Source organism: Catharus ustulatus, chromosome 9 (genome assembly GCF_009819885.2).
Source record: "Catharus ustulatus isolate bCatUst1 chromosome 9, bCatUst1.pri.v2, whole genome shotgun sequence".
In the NCBI taxonomy this organism is placed as follows: domain Eukaryota; kingdom Metazoa; phylum Chordata; class Aves; order Passeriformes; family Turdidae; genus Catharus; species Catharus ustulatus.
In genome coordinates, this window is record NC_046229.1 from 10,964,375 (window position 1) to 10,990,071 (window position 25,697).

At 43.4% G+C, this 25,697-nt stretch overlaps 1 protein-coding gene across 11 annotated transcripts in view; it reads right to left on the reverse strand.

Annotated features, from left to right (window-relative positions):
- Nucleotides 1-25,697, reverse strand: part of RNF220 (ring finger protein 220) — a 222,210-nt gene that overhangs the window by 30,408 nt on the left and 166,105 nt on the right. For 9 of the 11 annotated variants that reach the window (XM_033067117.2, XM_033067113.1, XM_033067119.2 and 6 more), the window contains 4 exons: nucleotides 18,811-18,932; nucleotides 17,661-17,793; nucleotides 1,799-1,895; nucleotides 723-809 (listed from right to left, as the gene is read on the reverse strand). In XM_033067117.2, coding sequence (XP_032923008.1) covers nucleotides 723-809; nucleotides 1,799-1,895; nucleotides 17,661-17,793; nucleotides 18,811-18,932 — 439 coding nt within the window. The remainder of the gene's footprint in view (nucleotides 1-722; nucleotides 810-1,798; nucleotides 1,896-17,660; nucleotides 17,794-18,810; nucleotides 18,933-25,697) is intronic. The other 2 variants (XM_033067120.2, XM_033067122.1) reach the window with 1 other exon arrangement.

The window sequence follows — 25,697 nt, forward strand, 5'->3', positions numbered from 1 at the left end:
TGCGACAGGCTAAGCAGTAAGAAAACTTCATTTCACTGCTCTATCAAACACTTCAACCTTGACCCCACAGGATCACTTGGTGAAAAAGATAGAGGGGTAATTTAAGTCCTGTTTTATGCAGGGCAGAGGGCTTAGAAAGCAATCCTAGCTCCCTGTTAAGACTCATTTTATTTGCCTGGAATGCTTCCCTGAGTGCTCTGAAGGCTGGCTGCCTACATTCTCCACATATGTATGTGGGCAGAGCACACATCCTGCCCCAACCCAGAGGTGAATACAGAAGGATTAGTTTGCATTCCCAACGACATGTAATTAGATGCAGTGAAGTCACATGTGAGGTGCCAGACTCCTACATGTGGGGTGCCAACCAAGATTCCGATGGCATCACACTGTATACTGTTAAGAGGCCACATTTCATAATGAAGCAATATGATGCATAAGGCCTTAGTCCAGCACAGTTTCCTCACTGTCAGAATTCATCCTCTGTCCAGCACTGTTCAGGGCAAAGATGGCACTGGCTGGGCAGTGGGGTGGCTCAAAGAAGGAAAGTGTACAGGGAGGCTTTAGCGAAGCTGCACAGGTAGAAATGGAGACCTACCTGTTGGACTGTGCTTCTTTTCAAGTTTCTTGTTGCAATCCTTCCATTCAAGTGAACAGGTATTTTCCACAAACTGTGGCTCCCCAAAAGTAATGAATGCAGTAATACAGAAAGGCATGATACTTACTTTAAAACAGCACCTCGGAGCGCCTCCCTTTCTTTGGCTTCACCTGGCTCTTCTCCAGTGCAAGGGATAATGTCTGCCTCTGTGTACCTGAGCACAAAGGGTTAAGGAACATACAGCCCTGCTCAGACAGTGGAAAGGTTTTTGAGAAGGTTAGGACACTGTCTGGGATAGAAAACAAATTAACTCCAACTGGGAAAACCTTAAAAAAACAGAGGGGCCGGTTTTTAAATTCTGGATTAAAGTTTTGTTTTAGGTGGAAAGAAACAGAAATCTTTTGATAGTAACACGATTCCACAGCTTCTTGGAAAGGCAAAACCAGTTCCTGAACCAGTGAAAATCTAACCTGCACAATTTCACAAATTCTGTTTGAAGAGTTCTTTTACCAGTGGAGGGTTGGAGATTCAATCCTAAAGCCAGGTACAGATTTCAATAAAACTTAATTCTATAGCTGTACCTAGTCCCTCATCACAGCTAAGGCAGTGTCTATCTAATGTCCTTACAGGAATTCTTCCTTGATGCCTATTACAACTGCTGTGGGGCAGTAGTCTGCTCACAGGTCTCCCCAGAGCTGTGCCCGAAGAGCCTGCTCCCAGATGGAGAAGTTCCCAAAATCTGCCTTTAATGACAGTTCTGCTCATGAACATTCACATCTAATAAAAGGGGAAAAAAGCGCAAATCTCTCAGAGTGGAAGGTGAATAGTACTTACTGCACAAGCCCCTTGAAAACAAAAGGGTATCTTGTGGAAAAGAAACTTAATTCCTACCCATGAAGCAGGAAAAGTTATCCATATAGAACAAACCTGGATGGAGGCAACAGATTGTTTATGAAACAGAATAGAGAAACTCTAACTGATCCCTTGCAATGTCTCCTATAGATTTCAGCCAGCTCTGAAGTAGTGCTGTATCAACAGCAGCATCTCAAAGGGAGTATCGGGGAACCCCTCCTAGCTCAAATAACATGGTAACTGGGGAAGGCTGTGTCATTTCCAGTAGGGCTGGACACAGATTATCCACCATTTCCCAGGGGAGATGCACCTCTGGGCTCCCTCTCGGTAAGAGCCTTTAAAAAACGATACTGTGGTTTCCCGTATTCAAGTGTGTCGTCTCCATCCACATCCAGGTCAGCATCACTGTCTGGATTCTCCTTCCCGCTGCACATGATAAACCCAGAACCTGGAAGAAAATAAAATACATGGATGAGCATTTGACTTGGAAATGAAGTGTAGGAGATCTCCCAAGAAAGGTGCTACAGCACCAGTTTGCAGGCTGTCCTTTACTCTTTAACAGCCTCATAAAAGGGGCCCTCTCCAAAGACTGCACAAGAACACTCACAGAAATGGTCTAACTTCCTAGATTTTATGCTCTAAATGCCCCCAACACTGAAAATGGAACATTCTTGACTTTTAGCTCTCCACATGAATTATTTTAGAATTGAAGTCACTGTAAGGGTCTCTCTCAAAGGTAGAAAAAGCAATGAAGCTAAATAGGAAATACTTATTTTTCACAAAAGTAGTTAATGCAAAATCCACACTACTAGCAGGTAAGAGAAGGCCACAAGGACATTCTGAATTACTTAATTCAGATGCAGAGGGCAGGCAGAAGCTAAAATACAATTAGAAACATCTTTTCCATTTTAAAATACAGTTAGTCATGGTTCAGATTTTTAAAATTTAAAACATTTAAGAACAGCAAACCGGTTTCTACAAGAGGGAAAAAAACCCACAGACTTCTGTCATTAACAGCTTCTTAAAACCACTTATATGAAAAAATTGCACTGCAACTCATCTGCTCTTCCAGCACAGGTGGGTCAGACACACATCCAGTCCCAACTCCAGCAGGAAGCAATCACTTACAGTTCCACCTGAGGCTGACTGTGCATCAACTCCCACTTTCTAACAATTTATACATTTACTTTGGGCCCAAGCATTTTGTAAATTGTAATCAGGCTTCTTTTAATTGAATTTGCACAAACACCTCCAAAGCTTAATCTTCACATGGTATTCTCTGCCCAGGTTTTATTAACAGAAGGGAAACTAGAGAAGGCATATTTACTCTTTATGAGAGCTAACACTGAATATGCTTTCTCCTGTAAGACTAGATATTAAGCAAAGACCTCCTGAACTGCAGGGTGTTGGTTGCAAGGTCCTCATTTGTGTTCAATTTTGCAGCAGATCTAAGCTGTTCGGGTACATAAGCTATGCAGATAGAAATGTACTCATTGCAGCTGCCTCTGGTATGCTCCTTCACCTCACACCCCTGTACAGACAGCAGAGCTGAACACCTGGCTCAGACAGAAGTACCTGCTTGACCCTGAAGGACCTGGCACATCCAGAGGGATGGTGACCTAGGTGTGTGGCAGACCAGGAAACACATCCCAACTACAAAGACTGAAAGAGTAAGGTAGGTATTGCCTTGGCCTTGCACCAATGCCCCAAAAGGGCTACGTTCCTGTATTTCGATTGTGGTTCTAAAGACAGAATACAGGCTAAAATTATTGTAGAATCACTGAATGTTATATGCATGTCTGAAGAGTGAGGACAATCCAAAGCATCAGGACAGCCTTTTCAGGCCTTCAGATCTCCAAGTCTGCTCATCCCACTGGGTTCTCACCAGCACACTCAGCATAAGCCCAGAAGAGTGAACTATACTTCTAAGTCTGCATCTGTGCAGACAGAGGGCAAAGCAAAGGTCTCATTTCCAAAGATACCATGCAGACACAGTTCTTTACTGTCGCTCTCTAGGAACGGATGCTCTCACTGATTCATTAAGCACCCAATAAAATTTGTTTATATGGATTTGATATTTCTCTTCCCTGAATATCAAGAAGGTCCTTAACGAGTGACAACTATAGCATGACAATGATTTTAAGACTAACCTTTCCCTAGAAGCATAAACTACCTTTTGCTCAAAAGTAATTGCCAGCCCTAATTTTTAGCAGACGTAACACAACTAGCACCAACAATGCAGCACCCACATCTGTGCCAGGTACTGTGGGAGCCATGGCTGTAGGTCATCCCCATGGGGTCACTGGGGCAGCCCTTTTCCAGCAGACCCCTTTCAGAGTGTTTCACATACTGGCTGCACACTGCTAGCCCACATGTGCCACAAGCTGCCTCCTCTTGCTGCAATGGCTTATCTAGTAAATCTTGACTCATTCAGTTCATCACAATGTTTGGGAGGAGATTTAGAGGGGTAAGAGAGACCTGTCAAAGAAGCTGGATAGTCTTTCAAAGCTGCTTTAAAAGTCAAGAGTGGGCGATGGGGTGGTAATTTATAGGCATGGCATTTAACCTGCAGTAACACCATCCCTGCACCTGGCATTACTTTAGCCCATCACTTCTCAAAGGCCATAAACTTTGGACACACAGGTCTTCATTTTTCTTGTAGCTGTGGGAGACACAAATCATGCAAAGCTGGAGCTGTGACTTGGCCAGTCCCAGGAGGTGATCTGAACATGAGCCAGACAATGAATACTCAGAGCAAGGGCCTTGGTGGGGGTGGAGGTGGCCAAATGAGTGAAAATAAGTGGGACCATCCCCCGTGTTACTGTCTCTGCAAGCATGCCAAACACACAGTAGACATGCACCTTTCCATCAATTTTGTTTCCAAGCGACTCAAGCCAACTGGTAGTTTATGGCTAGAGCTTAAGATGAGAAGATCTGCTTACTGCAATACAGTTTACAAATATTAAAGCACCTTGACTTCAGAATCCATGTGTCCTTGCTCTCAAGACCTTTGTATTTAAGAAAATCCCATTTAAGTCTGGAAGGAAAATATTCCAGAGCTTTGGTTGAATCTAGCTCTATTGCCTAGCTGCACTGCCAGCAGACTACTATACTTCCTAAACAGGGAGTGTACAAGAGGAGAGTTTGGACAGTATGTGTTATGATGACAAACACACACTGGGATGATCTGAGAGAGCCTTTCAGTCAGAGAGGATGGCACTGCAGAGAAGTTCATAGGTTAAAATGAGAGGCAGAGGAAAGGTAAATTTTCTTTTCTGATCAAACAAGGACTCTCAGATTGACACCTAAAGGAAGGCACAATCAGGTGATCCAACTCTCAGTTTTTCACTTAATATGGAATTTATGTGACCAAGTGCAGTCCATTGCAATGTGGTAAAAAACCAATGATTTAGAAACTGTATGCTAAACAAAGTAACCTCCATAAATCCAAAGAACACTATGAATATAAGTTGTGCTATCAGTTTTAGGACTTCAGAAGCTGCTCTCAAAATAAAGGAAAAACAGAAGTCACAAAATATGTTTCAGAAGCGAATCAAAAGATCCAAAAATCCCAGCACTGCTCCTGCACACAACAAAACACTAAAATATGGGATGCAAACTGTGGCCCAGCATCACTTGGGTGACAAACAGCCTGCAACCAGCATCCTGTAATACCTTTTCATTCTGCAGCAGGGATGGATTTTGAGGCCAGTTCCAGTGGGATCGGGTTTGGTGCCACAATTTCAACCTGACCCTCCTTGTCGAACTTCCTGGGGTTGCTTCCATGCACAAAGCCAGTGAAAACACCCACGCAGCTGTTCAAATATTTGACGTCTGAACTGCTTGACATTATTCATTCATCTCAGGCTCATTCAAACCAGATTTCTGGACAAGTGCTGTTATAAATGGATTAAGAAGACCACTAAATGCAAGGAAGGCCCAAAAGGATCACACCTGCTTCTCACTAACTCAGCCCAAATGTAAAGAGGGCTCACAACTTCCAGCTCCTGCTGGTGGTGTACACTGCCATCCAGGAGAAAGGAAAATGTGAAATGGAGTGCAGTGGACAAGAGCTTCCAGAAGACCCCCTACCAACTCCACTCGGGTCATCTGCAATCCAATAGTGTGCACTGAGAACAGGGAAGGGTTCCTCCAGCAAGGCTCTGCTTTTGAAGGTCACACAGTAATTCATAGCCATCTGCAACACTGCCTAGAGTAGAGACCTTTAAAGCCAGTGTGTTATCCAGAAGTCAGTGCTCAGAACTTTATTCCCATCTGTTAACAAAGTGAAATTCAACAACTGAATGCTAACTTGTGAGTTTGACCTAGGAATTCATAAGAGACATGATCTGTTATTCACAGAAGCAGCTGTCACTCTTAGGAGTCACCCAAGGCCTAAGGAATGTAATTCCACATGTGAATTTGAAAATGCTGCTTTTAGATGAAAAAAGAACAAACCCAGTGCAGACTCTTCTATACCTTTCCTGTCTCTTGTTGAGAATCTTTTGCTCTTGCTATACATTTGGTAGGATGCAACCCCTTGTCATATGCTGCCAGCCCCAATACAATTAGCCTCCTGCTGCTAAAAGTAGCACGATTCTCTGACAGTCTTAATCCCAGCTGCCTCCTTAAGGTCCAGACAAACAGGAGTGAACAGGCAGGTCAGACACTGGGGTCATTAGGCAAAGAAAAAACAAAGTTACAGCTCTGTCTCCAATCCCCATTGCTCTTGTAGCCAGGTGCTCTGACATGCAATTCCAGCGCTGGTAGTGAGTGGCACCTCTATAAACCCTGTGACAGTTTGGGAGACAAACTCACCCATCAATCAGAATGTACCTATCAACATCACTTACCTAGCACTGTGTACACAGCTTTCTTTGCTTGGGCTGGTCTCAGAGCAGTCTGCCTGAGCATCAATTCTAGTTACTTTCTGAAAAATTTAGGTACTCTACACAAGCAACAGTGTTTCTGAAATACTGACTCAAGAGGTCAGAAAAGCAGGAAAAATTCGCATGCCTCTTAACTGCTGCCAGCTTCAAGCACTGGCAGGCTACAGGAATCAGCTGATCTTGAAGGTGAAAACACTTCCCATTCTTTCCATGTACCTATTAATAATGTCTGCAGATAAATCTCACCAGAAATCCTTTCCTTCCCCTTCTTGTAAGTTATCATAGCACTTTTCTCTCTCTTAAGTTGTCCCCTATGCCTAAGCATCCCCTCTGACCTCTGCACTGCTTCTCAAATCTCACTTCCTTTGTGCAGTCCTCCTGATGAGCAGTCACCTGATCAACTCTCCAGTGAATGGTGGCCCAGGTTAAGATATAAGCAGATTCACAGAATAGATAAAAGGACTTCACATTCAAGTCCCTCTTTTTCTCCATCACACTCAGCAGCAGATGGTCCAAGTGACAACATATGCTGCTTCAGGTACTGACAGCAGTGTTGTCTCCTGCACAGGCACGAGCTCACAGAGACTGGCAGTCTTAGGGGCAGAATGGTAACACAACCAGACCACTGCAGACCCAAACAACCTCGGCCTAATTTCATGAGCAAAGGTAAGAAAACACAGACCTACTGGACCTCACCCCTGCTCCTCAACTCCTATCAAGGCAGATTGGTTTCGGTGAGCAGCTGTTCTGTATATATTTGATTATATGTTTATATTTAATTATCACTCCAAAGAAAGCCCAGGAAAAAAACTAAGACGTCAGTATTATTATTTGCACCACCATTGTGAATGCAGTTACTAGATACTGCTCATGCAGAGAATCAAACTGAGCTGGATGATTAACATTTCTCCAGTTTGGTCCCTGAGGACTGGGAGTGTGTATGTGAGAAATCTACACTCGAAATATTCCAGAAATCCCAAATTTTGTGTAAATTCCATAAATGGGTCTAAATTCAAATCATCCTCAGAGGTGTAGAGCTCTACTGGGGCCTATTTTGGCTGGGAAGAGGCATTCATTCTGTTTGCAGGTAGTATACATGTGCTCAGGAAAGAAGAAAAGCCTCCCATAAATCTTCAGAGCTGCAGCCTTTGCTAATTACACTCCTTGCAGTGACCCCCTTCTGTACGACCTCCCTTTCCAGCACGCTCACTCTATTTTCTTATCACAATGCCACTCGTTGCCTTCTTGGAGAGTAAAAACAATGAAGCAATAAAAGTAGTTTATGCAGACTCACGGCCAGGCCTCATATACTTCTGAGAATGGCTCTAACCTGGGTTTATTCCATCAGCTGCTGAAGTATCCCAAACTAGTACTAAGAGGACAAGGTGGCATGGATGCCATTTTATGTAAGACATCTGGGAAGAGAGAGAAAGCCACTAAAAATTCTTGAAAATTACAAGAAGGCAAAGATGAGGCCATGTTGAACACGAGTCTTTCCACAGACCCATAACGCCTCTCCAGCCTTATTTTTCAACAGTGAAATTGTTCCCCCACTTTTTCCTAGCACCTACAGGGACATAATAGTTCTGGTGATGCTCTCAGCCTGCTGCAGAAAAAAATGACATTTAGAAGCCAAGAAAAGCTGCTTACAGAACAAGGGTTTTATTTCTCTGGAGCCAGATCCATTTAAAGCTAAAGGGTGATTTACCTGGAAAACTGTCACCCAACTGTGTTGTTACAGCACACACCTGAAACAGCAGATGCATCCATCTGATGCTGTCTATTAGCTCCCACAGAGGCACAAATGGGCTGTCAGAGACCTGACTACTTACCAGTGTGGATGCTTACAGTGATCTTTGCTAACAGATCACAGAAACAGCTGCCTTTAAGGAAAGGGGCCATATAATTTTACGACCATTACCATAATTTTGCAGCAGCATGCTGAACAAAGGGCAGGCAAGCACTGCTGTACAGGGTAAGAGCCAGCTGCTGCAAGGCCCGGGAAGAGGCTTCCCCACCCCTTGCAACATTGAGGAGTATTCCAGAGATGTCTTTTATGCCTCCTGTAACTCATTAGGTAAAGACTATGGCTGCAGAGGAGAAAACACACTCGGACCGAACCAAAGGTCTGATCTAGTCTGGCAATTCATGGCTGCCTCCTAGAGCCTCGTGCTGATTGATAGAGGAAGGTGAGAACAGCCTCGTGTATCTGAAAGGCTGCTCTTCAACACCCGGAGCTGAAGTACAAAAGCAGCAGCAACAGCTGTGGTCTTTGCAGCTACAGCTTGTTTTCCACAGTTAGGGAAAGGTGGATCTGAAAGCTTTTGCTCCTCTGGGGAGAGGGTGGAAACAAACAAAAAAAGGAAGAGGGAGAATTAAAGTAATCTTGAATCACTAAGCAGATTCACATCACTGGATCAATAAGCACCACTGACAGGGATCACAGGAATGTCGCAACTTTGCCAATAATAAAGCAGCACAGCAGACCTCTGAGGATGACTTTTCTAAGGCAGCCGAGCATGAAGCAGCAAGGCTGGTGAACAGCTGAATGTGACACCCTGGCTTACAGCAGGCTGCTGCCAGTGGCAGGGCTCAATGCAGTTTGCTTTAAATAATGATGAGCACAGAGATTGTATTCATGGGGGAAAGGTATCCAAGGACTGGAAAAACCAAGGGCTAAATTTCATAGGCCAAACACATGTGCTCTTCCTCCCAAACTAATTCTTTTCTAGGTTGGAAAGAAGAAAGAAAAATCAGTGCTAATTTAATCAATTGATCAGGCTATTGATTGCAAAACTGGAGCTGCTAGTTAGCCATGTGCTGTAATGCCCTCAACTCTGAAACCACAAAACACACCATTGATTTCTTCACTTCCAGCTCCAAAACAAGAAATAAAACCGGGCTTTCGTAAAAAAACAACTTCCTCGTTCAGGGAGAAGATGCAAGCAAAGAAGAGAGGCCAGGAAACAGGGACAGCCACATCTTGCAAGGTTCAAACTGAAATTAGTTACAGATGCAGTCACAGTGTCTTGTGTAAACTCCATCGATTGGGTGGCTGACAGTCTTGGGAGCCTCCATAGTAGGACAATCAATCCGGCTGCAGTGTCACCTGCCACTTTGCTGAACAGTTGACAATGCAATTATCCAGTGTGGAGGCAGGGAGTTGGCGCGTGTCAAACGCAGTTAGCCACTTTCCGGGCACTACTCGATAATGCGTTTCACCGCCGCGTGTAGGAGACGACACGCGGAGACAGGAGCTGTTTAGAGCCATTGAGACCTGTGCTCCCTTTTTCCTTTAGAAACATCTCACTGCCCCTGACTTAACAACTGTATTCTAAAATGCTATTAAAATCATGTCAATCAACTATTGTGTGCTTAAAGCTCAAGTTTGACCTGAGTGTCCAAGAAGTAGGTTGCAATTCTGGCAAAACTGCAGACCCTTAAGGGAAAAAAATTAAAAATTTATCAGATTACTCTCTTAAAGCCTGGGATTTTCAAAACCACAGCTAACAGACCAGTAGAAAACCGGACTGCAGAGTAACTGATGACTGAGATCTACAAAACCTGAAGTTTAAAGGAACTGCCAACTGAAACCCAGTCTACTTCAAAAAATTGAGTAGTTTAATGTGTTCTACCTGCTCCCTTACTCCCCCTGCTAATTTTCATGGTGTTACAACTGCATTTTCTGCTTTCTTTTTTTCCCCTCCTTCCTCTAGGAAGGGGTTGACAGACATCCCTTTTCATCCCCGAACTAGGATACGTAATACTGTAAAATGGAGAGAATTCCACTTCTTCCCACAGAAAATATTTTCCTGGTTAGAGTGGCTGTGGGTGTTACATAAAGCAACCACCAAGGTTTAGTTGATTGTGTTCCTTTCAGGTAATGCATTCTAGCAGTTTGGGCATAAAAATTAGATTCTTATATTTTTGTATGCATTCAAGTTAACAAAACTGTAAAATCAGCAATGAGAAATTTTAATGGCTATCCTCACCGATTTATTTTTTTTCCCAGTTAAAATGATTTTTATTTTGCTAAGTCTCATTGATTACTTTGTGTTCCAAAATGAACAAAATGGTATTCCTTGAAGAATTGTATGAATTTCGAACGCACATGACATTAGGCATCAATTACATGGTAGGTCAAGCTGGTTTTTGTATGTAAGGTAAGAGGTTTTTTCTTCTTAAATCACATACTATTCTAACCTGTTTTTCTGGCTCACTGGAGCCAACCTACAGTATTAATATACAGGACAATACTTAAGAGATATTTATCAACTACAGAATCCTTCAAATTCTATATGCAGACACAACTACAGAGAAAGAATCAGGTGCAGCCCATGTGATTACTGTATCTAACACTATGCAAACACACTTTGTTAGCATTGTTAGGTCAAGTATTACCTTATGGGCAAGTATTTGCTCTCAAAGAGAGGTGCAAATGTTAAGAATTGGTTGGGCTACTCCATCAGACCAGTCCAAGTTATTGTGCTTATGCAATGGAGGGATTACCAGGATCACCACTTTTACACAAGGGCTGAGGTAAGGGATACAAGTGCTCTGGGGCTCAGCAGTCCTCTCTAAGGGGCACAAAGCACAGACTAAGCGCCTGAGGAACACAAAATTTATACATCTTGCCCACTTGGAAGCTTACAGCAGATAGAAGCGACCAGCAGAAGGTAGCAACCTAAACATAGGCAGGCTAAAATTCAAGGATTGAGAGGCTGGGAAAGATGCTCAGATGTGCAGATACATTCACCTTAGAGAGAGAGGCTGACACTGGAAACGTGGCAGAGAAATGTACTGAATTGAGCTCTTGCTAAATGGGAGGAACATTAAGAATTGCATTTCAGCAAAGATTCCCTATACTCTTACCACAGACTGCTCTTGTATCCAAGCTGAAGTTTGCTTTAGACTGCCAAGGTAAAAGGAATGAATTCTGGCTCATCTACACTGCAGTAGTAAAGATGATTCTAGTTACTAGACCACTCTTTCAAAAGGCCAAAACATGTCAGTCTCTTAAGAGAAGTCACACATTTACTGTTCAGCTCAAATGATTTTGCTGATTTGAATATATCAGTTTATACCCTCTTACCAGTGTAACCTTAAATACAGCCTGAATCTCCTGACATGGAAAAAAAAGGAAGTCTCCTTGCCTCTTGAAGCTTTCCTGTATATCTCATATTTTATCTGAAAAGAAGGGCACAGCTGGCTACTAGGTGAGATCCCAGAGCAAGACTTTTAAGGTTTGTTGCCATCTCTGCTACTATCTTTATAACACTAGAGTGTTATAGAGAATATGCTAGAGATGCTTCTCCATGCTTCAGTTTCCACACACGTCAAACACAGATTTCAAGAGTTTTGTTGTAGAGTTCCATTTCCATGAAATTGCTTACAGAAGCACAAGTGAGTTTTCCCTCTTTATTTGGAGCTTTCTGCCAGGCAGTTACCAGACCCAAGAAGGCACTGTAACAACAAAAAGCTGCTGTTGAGGTAGGAGAACTAAAAAGTATCTATTTAGATTCTGAGGCCAGGACCTCGTATATGAAAGAATGATTCTAATGCTGCATAGATTTAGGAGAACAAACTGGAGGAGCATACAGCTACTGCCCCAATGCTCTTTCTGGGACAACTAACCCACACTGGACAAAGCCTGGCCTATAACACTTGCTGCTCAAACTGAAACATATCTTGATTCTGTGTTGATAGAAAGCTGGCAGTGGGAGGACTGCAGCCATTTGCCAGAAACTTTTAAACATTTTAATACAGTCCTACTTTCCAGGCAGCTGTGCTAATTGTACACGACATGAGATCCAATGCAAATGGGCACCCAAGGATAACTGTAGTTTGTTACAGCTTACAAAGGCTTTACCAAGTCCCTCTATGCATACACTTAGTTCTGCTCTTCTTTTCCCTTGGTAAGACATTAGCAAACAGATCCAAGCCCTTTGCTAGCTTGGGAGAAGGGCAGAATGGAGAAATAAAAAGAAATACCAGAGAAATAAAGAGAAACTTCAGAGTTAAGTAATCCCTGTGTGTTTCTCCTTCAAGACTATCACAATCTATCAGACAGATCCTTGTCATGTTGATCTTTCTTAGAAAGTATCCTTCCCTGAAAATGCCCTGCTTGCCATTTTAACATTTTCAAAGTCTTTCTCTCTTCTGTGTTATTTTTGATGCAACTGATCTGCTGAAGCAAAAGAAACTGAGAAGAGCAGTGGTGACTAGCTTGCTACTGCACCTAGAGGAAGGCTTTTGGGTGGGGGAGCTGGAGGGGAGAAGAGGAGGACGGGGTGGGTGGAGAGAACTTTGCTACAATTCTTCAATTCTTTCATATCTAAAGAGGACAGCAATCTCTGTTCTATCAGAGCACACGGTTCGTGCTTTAAACGGTACTTGCTGCCAGCTTGCTTTCCCTGTCTCTCTCCCTTTGAAGCAGACTGGACAGCTTCCTCAAGCTGGCGTTATCACTCCCTCTAACCACTCTTGGCAGGCAATCTAATTCCCCCTGAAAAGGTCACCGCCATTTTAACTGCCTTTCAATCACATTAAGCACGCTGCCGCTCGTGCTCAGAGCACTGCGCCCGCAGCTCTCCTGACTGAGGTGCGATCGATAAACTGACATCCCGCCCAACACCCAGCTCCCCGACCGCCCCAGCCCTGCTCTCCTCCATCCCCTCTCCCGGGCAAACTGCCTCCCAGAACACACAGAAACAGACCAAGTGACAAAATCCTCTCCTCAAATCTGAGGCAGCAGAAGGGAGCCGCTAACCTGGCATTTACTAATCTTTGTCCCATCTGTTAAGAAACAGAAGGGTGCAAGCATCCCCCACTGCCCCGCCTTCCCTAGACCTACAGAGGCAGCAACTTCACAGGACAGTTTGCTTAGGCACCAGTCCAGACACCTTTGAAGCTGTGTTACAAAGAACAAGCCTCCCTCAAGCTTCCCTCAATGCAATCATTACCGTTATCTCTCCCCCTGAGCTGCCTTTTTTTTTTTCAGTTACGAGTTATGTGTTCCACCCATCGATCCCTGTGTAAGACACTGTTTTAAGTCCTCTTGCCTTTTGACTGTGCTAAGCCGTTTAAGAGATGACAGCAGCTTCTATCAGTGTGAAGCTGATGTGATTCTTTTCAGATAAAGCACTTTTTTTCCACTTTCCCCTCTCCCTTTCCTTCTTTCAAGTAAGAAACATACACACAAAAAGAGACACTGAATCTTTCAAAGAAAAAAAAAAACCTTTTGAACTTCCCCCAGGAATTCTTTAAAAGGATAACCTTACAGTGTAAACACTGAGGGTAACGTGCATCCATTCCAGACTGGAATAGAAGAATTGCTACAAATATCTTGAGCATTTAAAAAACCCCAACAAACCCCACATCAGAGAGGAAGCCACTTGACGCTTTCACTTGCGAAGCCTTGTTGGCATCCTAAACACAGAAACTCATTAAAGATGGCATGAAATAATCCCATGCAACAAAGAGCTTCAGAGAGAGATGATTCAGAGACATGGGGAGACATAGTTACTGAATGTTCAGTTATTTAAAGAGAAATTTTAGTCTTGTGACACTGTACTGCAGCAGGGGAATATTTGATTATTTTATCTGTACAGTTTCATACTTTGAAGTACAAGCTTGATTTAAACTGAATTTGGTATTTCATACTTGTATTCTTCTGCACCTACCCCAAAACAGAACCACAAACTCTCCCACAAAACCCTACTTCAAGCAGGACCTCTGCAGAAATAAAGTGGTTCCCAACCCTATATAATTGCCAATAATCTTCATTTACATCCTGCATCCTTCCAATTTTGGAAAGAAAAGTGAATGATGGTAAATGATGCTTTAAAAAACCAGGAGGACAGTTAGAAGTACTAAACATTTCCTGACTGAAATCCCTCACCAAACCCAACAGCTTCAGAGACAACACAATGATCTCCCTGCACTTCTCAGGTCATATTCCTACTTGCTGCCACAGCCTGTTCTTTCCACCTGCTGCCTCAGGTATGCCAAGTTGTGGTAGCCAAGTAGGTGTGCTTTGGCTCTGCTACACCAGACCTGACTGGGGGCTTGCAGCTCCAACACCAACAGAGAAGACAGAATTTCCAGCTTCTAAGACAGCCCCTCAGGTTGGAAGAGCAAATTATCCTGGAAAGTGCTTTGGAAGCAGGAAAGTGTCATCCTAGAACTTTACAAGTCAGAGTTTCAGCCTGTGGTTGCTTCTACGTTTTAGACATCTTCCAAAAATTCAAATGAGGCTGCTCATTTCCCTGATGTTTCTGTTTTTAAGAAGAAAACTCCCAAAGTCTCTCAACCTTACTCCAACTGAGAATCTGTCAGGACTTTCTATATAATTGGCAAAGAATTTTCTTCATGTTGAAAGTGATATGAACCTTGTCCCCTAACCAAAAATGATAAAAAGAAGCCAGCATCTGTGTTACGTTTGAGACACTGCTGTAGTGCTGCCCAATGGACTTACATGCAACACACACTGTCCACAGTGTCCTGCTCCCCCTTCACCCAGCTGTGACATCTCCTCAAAGCAACACACCATTAAAACCAAAATTAATGAGACACATGACCATCTATTTTCCCCTCCGGTTTTATGTATTTCCCCATGTCATCTTTTTAGACATTGGTGACATCCCTGTAGCCTGGCAAAGGCTGTCTGGCATTATAAAAGACATTTGATTTCCACATCACTGCTACTTCTCAGCAAAGGGAACAGAGCCAAATGCAAAGCCTCAGGTGACAGGGGTTAACGAGGGCATTGCCAGCTCCAGACAAAGCAGTTTTAAGCATTAGAAAGCATCTACAAAACGTTGTGCTGTGCTTCAGGGCTGTAAATTAAGAATTCTGTCTAGCAAGAGCCAACACTGGCAGCAAAAGAAGAAAGACAGTCACCTTAAGGTTACCTGAGAGTGCACATAGCAATCCTGAGTGATGGAGACCTGTGAATGCAGCAGTCAGAGACAATAGGAGAGCCAAAAAAGAAAGCATGAAAAAGTGTAACTCAATTAAAAATAAACGCAATCAGCCAGCTGTAGGAAATCACTCCAGCTTTGCTTTGGCTTTCCAAATTTTACCACTTCCTGCACAGAGTAGGTAGGCACCCTGTACATCTTGTCTGGTTATCCCAAAATACTAGGTAGAAAGCTGTCAGGAAAAAACTCCCCTGTTTAGGAAGAGGACACTTCTCTAGAGAAGCAGGGCAGCTGTTGAATCTAGCTACCAGCAGAGGTGTGCTCCAGAGGAGGAAGGCCAGGAGCTAGAGACCTGCCAGCTGCTCAGGTACCAGGAGTCCCTTCTTCAGCAGTGGTTCTCCCACAAAATGCTGCACAGGGAGGATGTTTCTCACTACAAATACTACTGCAGGATGTCAGCTGATCTACAGACACCTTTCATCCAGCACCACCTATGGAGGAAGTCTAACCCAAAAGCCTTGTCAACAGGGTGATTAGGGAGGGTTTTAGAATTGCATGTAGTTGTATTCTGCTTTTCTCCTGGACTTCCCATCTTTTCCTGGATCTGTCCATGTAATTCCTGAAGGTGTAACAAAGATCTCCAAAAGGAAAGAAGAGACAGACCCCACACTTCCTGATGGAAGCAATGCCATCTCTAAGTATAAATGAACTGCACAAATACCTGTTCGTGTTTGTGTAGCCATCTGGCAGAGGTTACAGCACTGACTGATGCTAGAACCTAAGCTCTGGTGGAGGAAAGCAAGTGATAGACACAGTGACAAGTAACACATTTGAGAATTCCTTAAAATAATGCAACAAAGGGCAAGTACATTGTATTTACCCAGCCTAAGCACATCAATTACACCCACTTTGTTCACCTGAAGCCTCATCTGAAAGAGGGTCTCCATATGATGAAGGCAATGTGGAAGGTTCAGATCACATTTCAGTAAGTTAACTCAAAAACAACTGGCAACATTTACCAGGAGAAGATAGCATGATGTCCACACCAAAGAAAGTGAAGATCATGCCCTCCTCAAATGCAGGTGTTTGGTGGGGGTGAAGGAAGAAACCACTCATGCACAAAAAAGAGAAGAAATGAACTGAACAGCTTTTCTTAACCAGAACTAGCAGTGATGACAGAAGCAGACATCCCACAGATTGTAGTGTCTATGCTACATAAACATAGTCTAAGATCCTGCATGGTCTCATCAGGCCTCTACATGCAATCATGCACAGACAACTCTCCATAGAGTCACGAAAAAAAGTTAGGCTACTGACACAGTCTATGTAATAGTGTGAGAAGCCCAAAGAAGCTGCTTCTTCAACTCTGCTCCTGATCATCTGCTCTGCTACAACCCAGTTACAATTTAATTTCAGAGGAAAGCAAGTGCAGATCAGGAATGCCTGGTTTTAGCTGAGCACACAGCTGGCTTTTAAGTCCAACTCCTCTATGCAGTAGCCTTTCCCCTTGAGATATTTTAAATTAAAATCCAAGCTGATATAGGAAGAGATCACATCCCATCCTCTTTATTGAACGAAGGGAGCCAGCATTCCTCCTCTCATTAAGCATGCGCTACGTGGATTGCTTGCGAGAAATTCTCGTGAGTGCCTGAGGTTCATGCCAACAAACAGTTTAGTAAATCCTCCTCTTTGAGGCCAAAGGGCTGAATGTAAGAAAGGGATCTGGTTTCTAGCTAAAATTACATTCACCAATAAAGCTCACGAGAGGTCAAATTTTGCCATAACTCACTCTCTCCTTGGTAACTGATTTCCCCGTCACTGGGGAAGGAGCAAAAGAAAGAGGAAAAATAAAATGTGTTTGTCTGAGAGCCCTAAGGGCTTGCAGTGCTGGAGGTGCAGAGCAGGTTCCTGGATTCTCATTTATCAACCTTAAAAGGGATGGAGTGATAAATGCACAACTGGCCCTTTAATATTTTATGCAGGTGCTAAAGCGACTTAGCTGTCACCTCCAATACATCACCAGAGGCTGATACACCAGCTTTCGTCACTCCAGGCTGGGAATTTTTACAATTTCATTTCTATTTCCCTCTCTTCACATATTTCCATGTATTTCTTACTATGTGTGAGATATAAAATGTTATTTTCCCCATATGATCTACCCATTCCCTCTTCAGCCACATTCCTTGAGAAAAAAATAACCTCATGCTTTGTTCAAGTTTTACACAAATTTTGGCTCTCATCATTCAAGAAGGACAAAAAATTGAAACCACTTTACATTCTGGCAAAGGCTGATGATTCTGCCTTTTGTGGAAGGGAAACCTCCATGTCTGTCCATTTAAAGATAGGTAATGATCAACTTCCACAGCAAAATGATTTACAAGTGTCCCCAAAACACTGGCGCACCTCGAAATCCTCCCTCCAGGAGAGTAGTAGCCCGTATCCTCTTCTGTCCGCACCACTCGTACTCTTCAAAGCGGTTGCCGTTCTCGTTCTCGATGTCCACGGAGTCATCCTCAGTCATGCATGAACCTTCTCTCTGCATGGGGTAAAGCAGGGGCAGAGTGTTGAGATGCATGAAATGGCTCTTTGGGGTTCATAACTCATGGTGGGATGGGGAAGAAAAGCTGGACTGCTCCCAGGACAGCTAAGTACAGAGCATACAGCAGCCTTTACTTCCATCTCTGCTCCTACTAACCTAAATTAGAAGTAAATAGGCACTGGAAGAACTTCACAACCTAAGACCAAAACAAGTTGTGAGTTTCATAATTTTTACTCAAGGAAATTTAAGGTCTGGTCCCTACAACAATGCTGGTGCTCATTTCAACATGCATTCCGCTGCCTTGCATGCAAAATTCCTCTATCATGGGGGAACAGGATACCACCGATTCCTTTGAACCCTAGCAGAAGTATTCTCCTGTAACACAGTTTTGGGGCATACTGATCAAAATACACCTCTCTTTACACTATGCACCTCTTGAGGCAACAAGTCTTCTATAGAAGATTTTTCCTGAGAAACACGAACAAAAAAAAAACCCCTATGACAAAACTCTCTTCCTCCCCCAGGGGCTGTTTCTTCTTCCTTGCTGTCTTTGGGATGAACAACAAGGGAACAGTTCTGCTTAAATGCACTTCCCTGGAGTAAGATGGTCATGCAACCTTTACAAATCCCAGTCTGCCACAAAAGAACCCAACAATTCTAATGTTGTCAAAGGCACAGAGCAGAATGAACTGTTCCTCCTGTGCTACATAGCCTGAAGTCCGAAGTCCTAGAAAAGATTCATAAACTTCAATAGCTCCACCTTTAGAATCTAAAAATTAGACTTCTGTAACAGCAGAAGGGTGCATGAAGTAAAAAGTTACTAATGCAACATAACAGAAAAATCCAGAAGAATCCATCTTCCCAGACACAGATGTGACTACAGATCTTAGGGAGACAGTTAGCATTGCCTGCAAGCTCAGCAATGTTAGTTTTTGCCCCACATTAGGTCAACTGCAGACAGAGCTGGGAGTAGAGAGAAGGGAATGGCAGCTGGTGACCCTGCTGCGCCTCTACCTTTGCAAGGCATTGTTCCACATGCCTACTCATCTCCTCCTCGGATCCTGACAGAGGCCGGCTGCAGAGGGGACATACCTGCCCTTCGTCTTGCTTCCTCCGTTTCATTTTTCCAATCCGGGCTGCATGGAGAAACGAGGGAAAGAAAACAAACACAAAAAGGAAGACATGTCAAGTTTGTAGATCCAATCTTTATTTGCTCAGCTCCAAATAATAAACCCTTGGCAGAAATGGTAAGACTTCACACCAGAAAATCCCACTGTAACTCCCTATTCTGACCTCTATGGAAAGTACAGAGACTCCTACTTGGCACTTTTCAGAGGAAATCTATAACCTGTAGCTGAGCACTCTGATTCCACAGAGGCAGATATTCACAATTTAACAACTAGGAGAAGGAATAGCTGCTGCACATCCCATGGTAAATTACTACAACGGTTAAAATCTTTCCCTTGGAAACCTGAAATTGCTTTCCAAGCTGAATGATCAAGCCACTGAACCCTGTTTAGGATTTTACTTTCTAAGTCTGAAGCCCTTTCACTAACATGTCTATTCCCTCTACAAGAACTTGCTTAGAATGTAGAAGGATGATGCAGCACCTGATAGCCTCGGACAAGGTATTTAACAATTACTTTCAGGACCACAGAACCACCTGTACACCCTGAAAAACTCCTCAGACCACCACAAACAAGTCAGAGCACCATCTTGGTAGCAGGTAATATTTATGCAAAGGAAATATATTTGCCATGAAAAACACAAGACCCGTGCTAGATAGCTTCTGTCTCTCTATTGTTCTTACTTCATGAAAACTAGGAGCTAGACTGCCTTCTTGAGAGCATGCTCTGGGAAACAAATATGTTAGGAATCACGATGATTAGAGAAAGCAGCCAAGGTAGCCTGTTGCTTAATCCAATAGCTGGTTAATTTGAGCCATCGTTTAATGTGATCAAAACATCTGGAACCAAATCATTTGCATTAAAAAGAACTTCTGTCTTTTATTATGATGGCTTTAGGCAGGTATTACTGAATAACTCAATCATTGGCTGCAGGAAAGTCACTGTTTAATTAATAAGGAAGGTCAAAATTCTGAATGAGAGACAAGAAAAAGCCCAAGGAAAACCCATGTGATAATGAGAGATGACACCACCAAAAAGCTGTGTTAGCCAGAAATCGTTACTGACATTGTGAGCACTGCAGCATGCTCTGAAAGCCTTCATGCCTGAACACTGTGGGATCAACAGCTCCCTGCAGCCAACGAGTCAGAGAAAGCTTCTGGAATGCCAGCATGAGAAAGATCAGTGTACAGGAAAGTTTCTATCAATTGTTTCCTCAAGTGCATAAGTTTAGAGCACACACATCAAGTGAATTATAAAGTTGCAGCTGACTTCAGCACAGACTGAAAAGGCTCCTTCAAGACTTTCTTGCTGGCTTCCCTGGACTCAGGACTCTCTGGGTTAGGATATACTTTCCCACAATCTGGAACTAGGAGTATTCATCATCCCCTATACTCTCTCATGCTCCAGCACTAAGAAAGCTTCAAATTATTCCATGGGGAGTGTTCTTCCTCATTGAAATACCTATGCGTGAAAACTCCCTGAAAAATACATCTCCACTCCTCACATCCTGGAAAGGATTCTGTACATGTGACACTTCTAGAATTAGAGACAGCAACTTGAGACCAAAACAAGACCGTTTTTGCTATCTGGCACTTTGAACAACACAGAGTCTCAACACACACAGCTTCCATAGTTTATCTGTATTTCATTTGCTAAAGCTTCACAACCCTCTCTTGTGTCGGGTACACCACACTGACAGCTCCACAACCCTCTCTTTTAGGCAGAGTTAAGCCACGTTCTTTCTGGCTTGTACTTTAGTGCCCAAGAGATTTCTGAAGTTCTGGTTTACTGCATACCTATATCCTTCAGTATGGCTCTTTCATGTAAGTTTAGGATGCTCTTTCCTTGCCTCACTAGCTCTGTAGAGCCAGCAAAAAATACGGATGGAGGCTGGAATCAGACACAACTTGAGCATTCCTCAGCAAACACCCATCTGGAGAGAAACACAGAAACAAAGTCTTCTCTATCCTGACTGCAGACACAAATTTCTCTCACCTCATCATGTTTTTAACAGGGAAATGCAGAGAAGGAGCCGTTTAATTATTCTGGTAGGACTCCCTATGGCCAAACAATTCAGTCAGAGCAGTCTGCCTGGAGAATTTATTAGTATTTTTAGGGTTTTTTACTGCCATCCTCCAGTCCATGCACTGTAGCAGTGACAAAAGGAAGACAACAGGAAGACAACTTATTTTGGGTCTTCTACTGATAAATTCTTGGGACCATTTTGCCAGAACAAGCACCTGATCTGCTGCTGAAATGTTAGTGCAGAGCTGGGAAGAGAACCTCACCCTGCTCCAGCTCTACACCAGACCCAGCAGCCAACCCCTATCTCGGCTCATTTAGCTCTTCAGAGAAGTAGCCCTTTGAGCTGCAGCGTCACAAGTGAAAAAGCCACTGGAGGAAAGAGGTGTTGAAAACAAATCCCCCTGCCGTTTTCATTCTCTGGTCATTAGCGACGGCAGTGTCGTGCCCACGGAGGCCAAGGGTGCCCCTGGTGACAGGAGGAATGGAAAGGGAACAGCCTGGAAAGCACATCAGAGCGGCGCTGTCCCTGCCCGGCACACGCAGCCCGGCCATCACTTCCAATCAGCGCGGCACGGACAGAGCGGCCCCAAAGGCAGGGGCTGATTGTGGCGCTGTCCCGAAGGGGAGCAGCTCAAAAGAACACACAAGTGAGACCACAGCATTGCTAATTAGTGTTGATAGATGCGATCATTTCTAATTAGCTCACTAATCCCTCTCCCCCTCACTCCTGTCGCAGGAGCATGGAGAGGGGAAAAAAAAGAAAAAGTCATTCCCTCCCGTAATTCAGGAAGATAAAAATGCAGCCAGTTGAGGACTGGATGTACAAAGAGGACAGAACAGGGAAGGAGGTTTTTGCATAAGTCTGACCCATTCTTACCTCGGACTGAACAAAGACTCCATAGTTATTATTCCAACCTTCTGCCAGGAGGTGAGTAGTTCACCAATTTTTATTAGCATTAATAATTATTATTAGGCTATCAGAGGGCTTCCAGCACCTCTGAGGCCTCACTTTTAAAGATGTACATTACCCTACACGTGGCTCCTGCTGCAAATGCATGTTCTTCGGATTATATGAAACCATCAGGCACTCAGGGAATTTAAAGCCACCACAGGAGATGAATGAGAAAGTAGCACATGGAGATGAGCAAGAACTGGGATCCTCTGCAAGGGGTCTCTGACTTAACCTAGGAGCTGTGCTGACTAAGGGAATCACTCTTCCCTTCACCGATATGCAGTTCTCTAATAGGGGGCTATGCAAGGTGAGAGTCTGCACTAGAGGAGCCAAACTGCACTTGACAAGGCCTCTGCTGCTGAGGGCACACTGGTCCCTGCCTTCCCACATGGAGCCAACCTACCACTCCTACCTTATTGGCAGAAGAGACTGAGGATTTTTTCAAACAATTGGCTCTCCTCATCAAGGCTGAGCCTTATTAATGCCTAAAGATCATGTTACTCTCTAGTCCAGTCAAACTTCCTGTGAGAAAAGCTAATGGATTTTAGTTTTCACTGCTCCTCCCTTCCCCAAGCAAAAATTCACCTTCAGGACAGAGCACTAATTACCTCAGAAGTGCTCTTACACAGCATCCAGCAGCAGACATTGCACCAACCTCTCCTGCAGCATCAAAGGAGATGATTAAGTTACTAGGAATATCTCTTATGGTTCCCTTCACCAGTTTGAGTGGTCCCCTGAGTCCTATGCAGACATCATTAGCAGCTCCTGCAATGGCAGGCCAATCAAATTAAGTGGAAACATTTTTGTCTCCTTTCCAGTGAAAATCATCCATCTTTATTCCTCCCCCACCCATGAGCTACAAAAGCATGGGACATGGTGGTGGTGGTGGTTCAACAAATTGCATGGACTGTTTGGAGAGACAGGTAACCACCAAAACTGGACTCACCTCCTCAGGGAGGTGCAGATGGAGCTTTATAAGGACCTACCTCACAACTCACCTAAGAATGCAAGCTTTGGAAATAACCTTAAATTTGAGGCAAAGATATTCAAGCATAAGAGCTAGCACCTGCTCTCTGCAATCTACTAGAGGAGTCCTGAGGAGTGGTTATACCTACTTTTGATTGATCTGTCACGAGAAGTTTTTGTGAATGATCAAACTCATCCATTGCATCTGATGCAAGAGAACAACAGCAGTAGTGGCTGAGCACAAAAAGCCATCTCAAGAATAAGCAAAAGCAAGAAAACAAATGGTCAAGAAAGAATCAGTTTCAAACTTTAAGTATGATTTGCTGCTCACCTGCTCGAAAAAGAACATTAAGGGCCAGATTCACAAAAGGGTCTCAGTGCAGCTCTCAGATTTGCATGGCTCAAGTTCCACACAGATGATTTTCAGCAACCTTCAATCTGACACTATTCTCTGAGGTTGGCACCTACTTAACCTGCTGAACCCATGTTCTGATACACTAAGCCAAACTTTGTGCCTCTAATTTTGAATGACGACCTAACCTACTCTGTACTGCTAAACTCCACAAGCATCAATTTACAGGGTGGCTTAAAGTTTCCAGTTTGGCAACACTGGAAATAAGGCAAATGAAAGAAATGCTTCCTTTACCACACAGGTTCATCAGGAACCAGCACCTCATACTCCTGGGTTCACAAGGACACAACCTCTGGAAAGTGAGTTTAGCACAGGTGAGAGGTGCAGGATTGACTCACGGAGGCTGACAGGGAAGTTGTGATACAAACACTCAACCAAGAGCCTAACAGAGAGAACATTAATCTCCTGGTCCTGAGCTTGAAAATGCACTTACCTTACTTACAGCTCAATTTAAGTCACAGGTTTGACCTACAGAATTAAAATTCTGGCCAGTCAAGTACGTGTGAATTATGTTACTATCAGGACCTAATCATGTTGCAGCCAGGCCAACAGCAGCTCACAGAAAACATTTCCCTCTCTACCGGCTCTCCCCTCTCCCCTTAGCTCCTTTTGCACATTCCCAAATGAACACAACAGGATGGAAAACATCAAGGTCCAAACAAGACTGAGTCAAAACAGTCTGGGCAGCCAAAATTTGGGTCAAGGACAATGTGGAAGAAGAGCAAACACTGTAAGCTCTTTTTATGGGAGAAGTTTCCAGAAATGCTTCTAGAACTCAGCTCACAAAAGCTTGACAGAAATACGAAGATAAACTGGTTACATCAATATTGAAAAGTACACATAAAACATAATAAAAACAAATGAAATAGATTTTTTTTTTGACAGATTGCATTTGCTCTATCTTAAGTTTCTGCAGTGTGTCAATGAGAATATGAAAAAAAGAGCCACTTTGCACAAGTCCTACACAACTTCTATTCATGTAAAATAATCAGGACTAGGAAACTAAAGCTGCATGATTCATTAGAAGCTGATTAAAATATGAGATATAGATAAATAAGAGGGTTGTTTCCCTAAAGCACTCCAGTATTCTCCATCTAAAACATTACTGCTCAAATTACTCTTCAAAAATAAGGCTTACAAATACTGCAGTTACTTCAGAGCAAACAAACGTGGAGGAAGAAACTAAAAAGCAGGCAGCGTTCATAAATACAAATGTAAAGACACACGCAGAGAAAGGAGCAGTTGAGCCCACCCAACCATTTAGCTGGGTGCACACTGCACCAGACATCACTACAAGTATGTTCTGGGAACAGCACTAGTCAGTCAGTAGGAACCAGTTCTGAGCTGATCTGACCTTTGGGAACCAAAGCACTTCACTTGAATTTCTGCAGCCAGCTCCCTGACATCTGGACCCTCTTCACCTCAGGGTGAAGAAGAGAATGCACAGGAAACCCCAGCATTATTAGGGCAGCATGTACGTTCTTTCATTTGAAATACGGCTGTACCACAAAAGAGTAAAACATCCAGCAAAAACAATGCAAATGCTGTACAAAACTACCTGCCTCCCTTTAGATGAGCACAGGTTTACGAAAACATCCAACAAGACAGACCAAGAAGAGTTCCCAAAAGGAGATCACAGTCCACCCAGACTGTGCTGCAGCCCTGCTTCGGGATGGAGACAAAAGCACGAAGCACTACTGAGCCAGTTCAGTAGAACACGATCTCACCAAGAACCTCGTCTCATACTGAAGGACTCACACCAAGAATTTCACAAGTCTGGCTCAGACTTTAAAAAGATATTTAATATAAGGTGACTGCACATTGTTGGTCTGAAAAAGGTAGGACAGAGCTTAGCCCTAGCTATCCACCTATGATAAAGGAACAGTTTGACATCCTTGACTCCAGAGACCTCAGTGATACAAAACAAGTCACCACAGAGCAGCACCTCGGTGTATCTGACCATCTGAAGTCTCTGTGTCTGCCTGCCAGCACTGGCAGCTCTCTGCACTCAACTTCTAGCACAGAGTGAGCACCTGCCAGCAGTTACATGTAACTGGTGCAAGGTAACTAATTTCTTTGTTCTATGACTAAACAGACCTTCTGGAGTTGGCAGTTTTTTAGCCCTCTGGGTTGATATTTAAAAATCCTGAGGCTAGCTCTCAATTCACCTATGTCTAGCTTATCAAACATCTGGATCAGTAGCTTCTATTTGCTTAAGAGTACACTAAACACGGAGGGCTTCAAATTCAAGCAAACTGGTTTTGCTATCAGCACATTCTAAACCCTTTTGCTATTTTGTTCAAACACATCTTCTTCTAAATAAACTCCAAAAGCACAACATCAGAGGTGTTATTGTGAACTACCATCAGGAAACTTGAGATTAATGAGCCTTGTATTAGCCTGAATAACCAAATTCTGA